The sequence below is a fragment of the Perna viridis genome, chromosome 2 (assembly GCF_037379345.1).
Source record: "Perna viridis isolate PV_CMFRI_1.1 ecotype Kerala chromosome 2, ASM3737934v1, whole genome shotgun sequence".
Classification (NCBI taxonomy): domain Eukaryota; kingdom Metazoa; phylum Mollusca; class Bivalvia; order Mytilida; family Mytilidae; genus Perna; species Perna viridis.
Genome location: NC_142446.1, coordinates 52,083,303 through 52,093,308, shown reverse-complemented (window position 1 = coordinate 52,093,308; position 10,006 = coordinate 52,083,303). Strand labels below are relative to the sequence as shown.

At 36.2% G+C, this 10,006-nt stretch overlaps 1 protein-coding gene across 1 annotated transcript; it reads right to left on the bottom strand.

Annotated features, from left to right (window-relative positions):
* Nucleotides 1–2,344: 2,344 nt before the first annotated feature.
* LOC148625720 (uncharacterized) lies at nucleotides 2,345–6,484 on the bottom strand. The gene is made up of 2 exons (XM_088569440.1): nucleotides 6,350–6,484; nucleotides 2,345–4,619 (listed from the first exon to the last, which is right to left on the bottom strand). The coding sequence occupies exons 1-2, from the start codon at nucleotides 6,355–6,357 to the stop codon at nucleotides 2,810–2,812; spliced, it is 1,818 nt and encodes a 605-aa protein (XP_088425566.1). The 5' UTR covers nucleotides 6,358–6,484; the 3' UTR covers nucleotides 2,345–2,809.
* Between the last annotated feature and the right edge of the window lie 3,522 nt (nucleotides 6,485–10,006).

The following is a 10,006-nucleotide window of genomic DNA, read 5'->3' as shown; positions in this document are numbered from 1 at the left end:
CACAATGGGAACATGTAATAATGATTTTGTGAAAGTTTCATTAAAGTTTATTGAGTTGTGTAGGAGGAGTAACAGGTAAGAGATAAGTACCTCCGTGTACACCACTATCACTATTTACCCCATTTTGCATGTGTTGCAAAGTGAGGTACAATCATTCTATCAGTGATATATATTATCAGTGTTTTCCCATGGTTTTTCAAAAGGGGAGACAATGTTAGGGTTCCAGAAAAAAAGGCGTTCTAAGTTATTGTTTGCTAATTTCGATCAAAATTTCCCAACCACTGCAATGTATAGTCTTGAATGACCCAGGATTCTAAATTTAACGTATGACGTGTTTTTCCTATTTACTTCTAGAAAATGCTTTCTTGGAAACACTTTCGTACTTTTTGCGATTTTTTAAAATGCTCCCGTTTTGTTCAAGAAATAAATCACGGAAACTCAATTTTATCATTGTTTTACCACAGACTGGCTATTTCGGTCGCATTGTCTTAAGGGATCCAATAACGACATACATGCCCTTGGTATAATCATGATAAAATGCATGGAGTTTCCGTGATTTATTTCGATTCTAACAGGACTAGTTTCAATAACGACATAAATGGCCAGACCGTAGTAAAATAATAAAATGGAGTTTCCGTGTTTTTTTCGATTCAAATAAGCCTAGTGTCTTCATATTTGTGAATAGATGTAGCCTGTGTGTTGTACGAAATGTAGGTCATGTGTTTATCCCTTTTCCGACGCAGTCGGTATAGTTTCGATTTTCACCCTTTGACATCAAGGACGCTCTTCTATGGAAACGCAAGTCACCTGATAGCAATTCTGTTTCCCGGTTGATCAAATACTGATAACTTAAGGCGTTCATAAAAAACTGTATAGAAAATTTGAAATTGCGTTCGAAAAAACTGTATCGAATATTTGAAATTGCGTGCCATGTGTTATTTTCTTGAAAGAAATCAAGGATTTATAAATATTTTCCATAACTCCTTGAAGAAATATAGAAACTTAGAAGTACAATTTTAATTGCGTCGGCTATCTTTTTTTTAAAGATAGTACTTGTTTTACCATTGTCGTGGTCTAAAGAGTTTTGAGGCGCGACATATTAGAATATAGTTTTACCTCCGACGATCAATTCTCTTGCAACTTTAATCAAAATCCACTGGTACAAAAAAATTCAGCTTTTTATATCATGCGTATTCAGTATACAGCGAGACCATTTAAACTACGAATCCATTAAACCATGCTGTAATAATTTGTAATGAAATTTTAAAATATCCTTGATTCATTAACTGACAGGTTTCCATTTCTCCTCGGCAGCATGTATACAAATGCATGCTAAAACGATCATCGACTCATTTGGTGATCTAAAGATAAACAAAGTTCTTGTAAACAATGATTACTTAATCAGCTAGAGACATATGCTTGCCTACCAAAGGAAAACTACGTTTGATGCCCGTGTTATTCGAGTCATCAGGGGCGGATCCAGGATTTCAGATTGGGGGTTGTGCACGGTTAAAATTCGCCTTTCTTCTGTGGTAAAATTAGCGAAAAAAAGTTTCAACCTAAACCTCCTTAATCCACCCCTGACAACCCATGTTTTGCAAATTTTAGGGGGGGGGGCAAGCCCACCACCTCCCCGCCTGAATCCGCCCTTGGTCATATAGTAGCACAAGGAGTGAATAATTCATTAAAAATGACACACTAACAAAAAACAATACATTTCGCTATGCTGGATGTTTTTGAGTGAACAGTCAAATTAGCAAAAGAACAAAAAACAAAAACATAATTCTTATTAGTTCATAGAACTAGGGTGCACATCAATTTTTATTCTAAAGTGGAAGACATTGTGTATATTGACATATATTGTATATAAATTGTTTATTTGAAGATTGTATTGAACAAAATAAAAAAAGTCTAGCTTTTCCAAACAAATGAGACGACTGAGCAGTTAAGACCAACTTCTCTGTTTCTTTTAAGGCCAATAAAAATAGTGTGGGTTTTCTGCTAGCCAACCTATATTTCTGTGCCTACCCTAAACAAATTATGGCCATTTTGGCTCAAGCACTGTAAAAGCCTAAATTGTTCTCCCATTAATTCAATGAAAAATGTGTGTGTGTGTTTTAAATAAAATAATTTCCCTACCTACATACCTAACCTACCTTTTTCTTGCTGGTAACAGGAAACAAGATTAGTATTATTTATTTTTTGCTTAGTGATTTCATCGTTGTCCACATATAACCACATACACGGCACATATATATCAAATTGTTCTAGTTCGGCTGCATAACCTACTAATTACTTTTTTCCACTGTCATTTTGAAGTTGTGACTTGTGTACGAACACCATAAATATTAACAAATTTATTCATAAAATAAGATTGTGACACATATAGCATATAAGATATGTAATAACGGAAACTAACAACGAAAGCATATAACAACCTGACCATGATCCTTCATGCTATAAATTTGGTCCAATAAACTGCCATATAATTCAATAGTGACTACTGCATTTTATGCAATAAAATCTAAGTAGTAATGTAAAATAATATTCTAATTATATACATAATATAAAATGGGTACATTTAAAATGGTTTTGTTGATATCAAGCAATAATATATGTAAAAAGATTAATATTTAAAACGTACCTTTTTTTCTTTTGAACTTCAAATCAACCCATGAATTCATTTTTTTATGGAATAACCATATCAAAAGCTGAAGTCAAAATTAATTAACACAGAAATACAAGCAGAGTACATAGAGCAATATTCCTATAAATGCAGTATCAATACACTTAAATAACAACAAAAACCTTAACCTAATTCACTTTCTAAGTCTCCAAATAAGATAAAATTTTTGATTGAAGTGGGCAAGTGGAGCTTTTCAACTACTTTTGGAAGGTTTCTCTGCCTTCCTAATGATGTACGGATGCATTTTCGACAATGTTCGGTTAAGGGTCGAGGGACGGACGAAAGGTTTCTAGTGTAATCTACCATATCTGGTTCTAAGGAAGTCATCTTCTCCAAAACTGGTAAATGGTTTTTCAATACATTTAAGGTCTCTTCGCAATATGCAGCAACAAGATAGCGAAGCACTTGTCTTTTCCGTTTGTGAACCGCGTGTTCGATAGGGTTACATGGTCCACAATAGGTACTCAGCGTTGACTGAACACTATACCGACAATTCGCGTTCAATAAAAGTTTGACGGACTCAATGCTAAACCCATCGACGGCAAACCAAAGCGGCAATGTCCCTGCATCATCTTCAATATCAGGATTAGCACCACGTTCAAGAAGTAACGCGACAAGCTGGGGACTATTATAGAACACAGCTTCGTTAAGAGCGGTCATTCCGTGAAGTCCTTTAAAGTTAGTATCTGATCCCGCATCCAGTAAAAATCTGGCAGCCTTTATTTGCTTCCCATTTACTGCTGATATCAATGGAGTAATTCCATCCCTGTTTTGAGCGTTGACGTCGAAGCCTGAATTAATAAGTTCTTGGCAGCATTCCATGCTACCACCGGAAGCAGCGAAATGAAGAAGAGAATTTCCGTTTTTCGGTCTCACCACCAAATCAGCACCACTTGATATGAAAAATTTTACAATACTCGCTTGTCCCTTAATTGCAGCATTGTATATAGGCGTGCATCCTAGAGAATCTTGAGCATCGATATGCGCCCCGGCTTTCAATAATACTTCACAGCATTGTAAATTTCCCCTTTCTGCAGCAAGGTGGAGAGCTGTCCTTTTATTGTAAGCAGCCATGTTAACGTTGCACTTTCTCTCGACAAGAAGTTCTATGATATCATGATGTCCGTTTAGAGATGCCATCATAAGAGGAGTAAATTTCCTAATATCCTGAGCATCTATCTCTGCACCACCATCGAGCAACAGGCTGCAAACTTCAACATCACCATGTTGTGCTGCAAAATGAAGAGCAGTAGCGGCACTATGACTCATTCGGTTCACATCACAATCATGGCGCAAAAGAACCCGCAAAACTTCTACAAACCCCTTTTCCGCTGCGCAGATCAAAGGGGTATTTCCGAAAGTATCCTCTTCCTCTAAGTCTGCATTTGCGTTTATCAAAAGTCGACAAACTTCTAGATGACCATTTTCCGTTGCACAGTGAAGAGCGGTTCGTTCATGGTAGCCTCTTCGTCGAACACCTGCATTCTTCTCGAGCAGATACTCAACGACACCTAAATGTCCATTTGTTGAAGCTAGAATAAGCGGTGTATCGCCGCGTGTATTGCGATTATTAATATCTGCATGGGAATCTATAAGAAGACGACAAGTTTCCAAATAACCATCATTTGCGGCATAATGTAAAGGAGCGTTTGCTGAAGATCCACCCGCGAGATTTACGTCGGCGTTCCATCGAAGAAGCAAATCTACAGCAGCGGTGTGACCACCACGAGAGGCTAGTGTTAGCGGTGTATACTCTTCAGAATTATGAACATTTGGTGATATTCCAGTCTCAAGGATTGCAACGGCACAATCAATATTCCCACTTCCACAAGCAAAGAATAAGCCATCTTTAATTTCTGTTTGACTATAGTTTTGCTCTTGAATAATTGCTCTTACGAGCTGAGCATTATTCCCAGTAACGGCATCAAGGAGACTAAAAAATAAATAAAAATTACTTTGAACGGAAGAAGTGAAGCATTATTTCTTTATTGTAGTTACTAGTGAGTTTGTTTGTTGTACTATTTATATTTTTTTGTTTCAAATTGCAAACAAATATTGGCGTGCCCATGTTGCACCAGTTATTAGGACCGTGCATAAATATTTGAAAATAATTTCCTTCCTACAGTATTTGTAGCCGGCAAGCTGGCTTGATAAAATACTTCATATTTTATATGTGGAACAACCTTCCCAAATATTCACGTAAAAACTATGCTCATGCCATGTATGATTTCGTGGTAGCGACACTCAATCTAGAAGAAATAAACTATAAAATCTTGGATTACATTACTCTACATCTACAGTCCTGAACCGTAGCGATTTCACTGCAAATGAAATTTTAAAGAAACTGAAAAAAAATCAAGTCTGACACCTTCACTTCTCTCACAATAAATTTCGCATAAGCTTTTAACAAACCAAACTAATGATAGAATGCATTGTATGTTATTAAATTAAGTTTGTATTTTCTCATTGGAAGTCGAACTGTTACCGAAAATAGAATGTTAATTAAATACTTCTTAGTTTTTATCATACTCAAAGATATGTTAACTTTCGATAGAATCTTTATGTGGACATGTGAATTACGATTTATCGTCAGTTTAAGTATGGAGTAGTCAGGAAGCATTAGTAAACTTCTAGAATACTGTAAATGTTAGAATATTTCAAGACGTACGGTCCAATAAATATTGCATTTAACGTTTATATATAAACCCCATACACCCGTTTTATATAAATGTAACATACACAGAAATGTACCAAAGTTTTAACAACCGCTGTCATAAACGGGCACACTGGTTACTATTGCAATTCGCGAGTTGGATCATTTAACTTACAGATTCAGATACTAGATGTAGTTATTTCGTATTCAACCAAATTATGCTTGTTACTCGCTTGAATCATTAAACACATTTGTAACACAACTAAGTCCATCAACAAAGGACAGACAGTCGGAAGTTGACTATCAGCTGACTAGCGGAGAGCTATTAATAAAGGCCTAACATTAAAAAATAATGTGCAGCACAGCACTGGTACACATACAGTAATTGCAAAAAAAGTAACATGTGCATGTACAAGTCTACACTTTAGTCACTTAGTATTGAAATATTTCCAGTTGTCTAACTCACTCAGTACTTGATCAATGATCAATTGCCAAGTAAGACATACTTATGACTAATATTTATTTCCCTGTTGTAACACATTGTCCAAAATATGATCAATTGCATTACTAAAGTCAATAAACAGCCTCAAGGAAAACTAGATATATGAGAAACTACCACCGGACTTAAACCACCTTTAACATTCTACAATCTAGTAAAATATCACACCATTCAAACTCTCAAGGCACCAGCAGCCTAAAAAAATAGCATTTAGATCCAGAGGCAGAATTTAAAGGAACGTTGTATTACATGTAATGTAACAATAGGGTCAATTCGGGATTTCAAGAACTTCGATTAGAAAAATAAATTGCATTGTAAATATTTTGCATACACATGCTTTCATAATATACTTGTAAAATATTTGCGCGTAATTTTATAAGATTCATGATATGCAAGCCGGCATACCAGGATTTTATTAGCCATCTCACTGTTATTATAATGAGATGATTTAAGTGCAACAAACAGTATCGCCAAATTAATACCAAAGCTAAGGGTTAAAACAGTGATTTACCTGGACATCGTGAATCAGAAGAGCAAACAAACTACTCATCGTCCAAAACTAGCATCCGCTAGTACAGGACACATCATTGGAAGTCGGTCAATCTGTCAAAACGCAGCCTGTTTACAAATAAATAATTCACTTCCGGTAAGTAAGGGAGATAACCAACATTTCCCGCCATTTTTAAACCAACCTTCTTGCACATTTCTCTCTATAACTTATTTTTTATATTTAATTTTTTGCTGCTGTGTAAACCATATCATGTACAGTCGGGTTGAAATTTCCAAGATACATAGTTGTTATTTAAAATGCCTGGAAAGGAAACATGGGTGAAAAATGACAATGTATTGAACGTTTCAGACAGCATTGGTACAGTGTAGTAGTATTCTGTCTGAAACTAGCGGCAATTATTGAATAACTGAATGACGACATCGATACTCTTGTGATTATGATGCAACTAATTTTTTTTGAGGTACACATTTCATACATCAATAGTAATTCGTACAGTCGCTCAGGTCAAGATAATGGTTTTTTAGAAGGGAGAGTGTGGTCATAGGTCTGGTGTGGTTAAAGTCAACTAATATTCATTTTCCGGGGGTGTGTTAAATCCACGCTACGGTAGAATTATACTAATATAACATAATTGAGTGCTTCACCAATATGATTAACCCCATAAACTCGCAATAACCTACGATGTCATCTATTGATTTGCAGATTTAAAAAGGACATACTTGTATTTAATTTCTCAAACGTAATCGAGTTTCAGGAAAATTTATACATGTGGAAATTTGCTCACGTATGTTGATTTTCGCCATGAGAATGGTGCTTATGTTACGCGAAATACATCTTGGAAGATTTTTTTTAAAATTTATATTACCTCTGATCAAAACACAGCTACCGTCATTATAAAACGTCCAGCAAAACTAAACGGTTCAAGATTTCATTGTGCGTATCCCTTCTGTCCGCTGTTGATTTACAGAAATGATTGGTGCGTATATATTAAGCGTGTTTGTACATACTGTTTTGTCGATGTGTAAACGTTAGTCTGTATGTTAGATTTGTCTGATCCATTTGCTACTTTTTTATCAACATATCTGCCCAGTGTGGTGGTCGTATTTCAAAAGACGGGATACATTCTAATGGGAACAAATTATGCCCCGCTACTCGCTGACATTTTCCTTCACTCTTACGAGACTTACTTTATAGCTAATATTTTCCAAAAGAAGAAACATCGTATAGGTAAATCTTCTGATCTCAGTTTCCGCTGGATTTTATACATCGCAACTTTTCGAAGAACTTGAGATAAATGACACTACAAATACTATAAAGTCAGTCTAATAACTTGACCTAATCTTAGATATCGATGGAAAGGGAAAACTAAGTACACAACAAATATATTGTTATATTTCCTTTCATCTGGACCAACATTCCTCCAGCACTTGCGTATTGAGTTTTCATATCACAACTCATGCACGTGTACATTTTGGCAGAGGTTGATGAAACTACGTGGACGTTTTGCTCGACTTCTCACAATAATGCTTCTGGACAAGCTAGGGTTATGTTGTTTTCACTACGAACGTTTTATTGTTGTGAATCGTTAAGGCGTATCATCTGCCATGAAAACCGATTTGTTCGTCGTCATTCTTTTCCTTTCATCTTTTGTCTACTCAGGAAGTGACGTTTTAAGAGCTACTCGGTGGGTGTTAAAGAAAAGCAAAGGACGCTTACCCAACCGGTGCAACTGGTCCATGCTCCCAGTTTATTTCGTTAAATACATGTTCCTTGTTGTATGTGTCTATTTTTCATGTTTATAGTCGTTATCCTAGGATTATATTCGTTTGGTTATCGTTCGAATTCTTGTTCCCTTGATCTCCTTTTTGCATTAAAATATGTTTAATCACCCAATAAATGATTTAACTGCTTTAAAGAACCATTCAATTTACTTTGTGACTTTAAAGTATTCAAAACTGTTACACAAAATGACTAGTCATTCGTTTCCGCTACGGCGATGTGTATGAGTGTTCAAGGAACAAAAACAGATCATGTTGACAGATTTCTTCCGTGTAGTTTTTCAAAACTTATGAGATATAATTTTTTTTTCACATATTTTTTGTTGATTAGGTATTTTTATAAAAGAATGAATATTCGACTACTTTAAAGGTAATGGCAACGTGTACATGGGGCAGATAATTCACAATGCAACGATGGAAGCAGCAACATTAACGGTATAAAAAAAGAGCCTTGTCCATATCTTTTTTCTTCAAAGTATTGATTCATGATAAAATCGATATAATCGCAGAAATCAAAGATGGCGCTAATTTTGACACAGCATTCATGATTGATACAGCTCCAAATTTTGATTGAGATAAAATGTTTGACACAGGATAAGACTTAGACCAGAATGGCAATGGTCAAATTACTAAAATACTTGCAATAAGCCATATAAAATCGTACATCAAGTGTAAACGACGGACAGCGGTATGCCAAAATACATGTACGTCCCACACATAAAGAAGGAGGTATAAAAAAAAAACCCAACTCTTACAGGGCATTTTCACATGATGCCTATCTTGCCGGTGCACCTGGTTCATGCCCTAAGTTCTACGTTAAGTCCGGGTTCCTCATTCACCTCATTTTCTTTGTACGTTTTCTGTTGAACAAACTGTAAACATAATGGGCATGTGCGCGACTTCAAAATATTCAAAATATTTCTACGACTTGTTTTAATTCAAAATACTAGATATTTAATTCTACACCCCCCCCCAACCGTAAAAAAAATCATTGAACGATTTTGCGACCATCTCTCGTAGAATAGAAATGCCACCCTAACGCTGATTCAATCTTAATCGAAAGGTTTTCGAGTATACTAAAACATAAAAACGCTAATAGTTTACATACGACGGACGCATGTTGGTTAAAATCAAATTTGTACATGTTAAGAGGTTCACATATTCTATATTTACATCAAGGCTGTGCAAAGTTGAATGCAAGCAAAAACGCATCCTGGACTAGGGCATAGGATTGGACATCAAGGCAGGCAGCTGGTGTTTCCGGATGTAGGCCCGGCAACAATACGACCTGACATAGTAATTTGGTCATCACAGTCCAACAGTAGAATTGTCCCTTGGGAAGGCATACCAACGGAAGAGTCAGGCGTGTGCCGAGTTCATGACAGCATGTAGAGGAAGAAGCTGGCGGGCATGGCTGTTTCCAGTAGAAGTAGGATGCAAGTGATTTTCTGTCCAGCCAGTATGGAAAATGTTCCAGTCAGCGGTAATGGCTGTTAAAGCACGCAAGACGTTAGCAGAAGCAGAAGAAGTTCATCTGACTGGTTTCGGCATCGTAGATCAAAGCTGGAAGAGCAGAGGATTGGCCACCTCTACTGACCCACCAACTGGAGAATGTCATGGTTGACGGTCGAAACATCCAGGGAAAGTTGGGACCATCTTGATACCGGTCCTTGATTAGAAACTTGAGCAAATGGATAAGCAGTCAACAATGCGATGACTGATTTAGCAAAAAAAAAAAAAAAAAAAAAAAATCATCTGTAAATTTCAATAGTTTCAATACATTTGGAGTTACAAATTTGTCCACAACACAAAGTGACAAAAATGTTCTACGAGATTAGAATACACGAAAAAAACATTTGTCAAATTTCTCCATAATGCG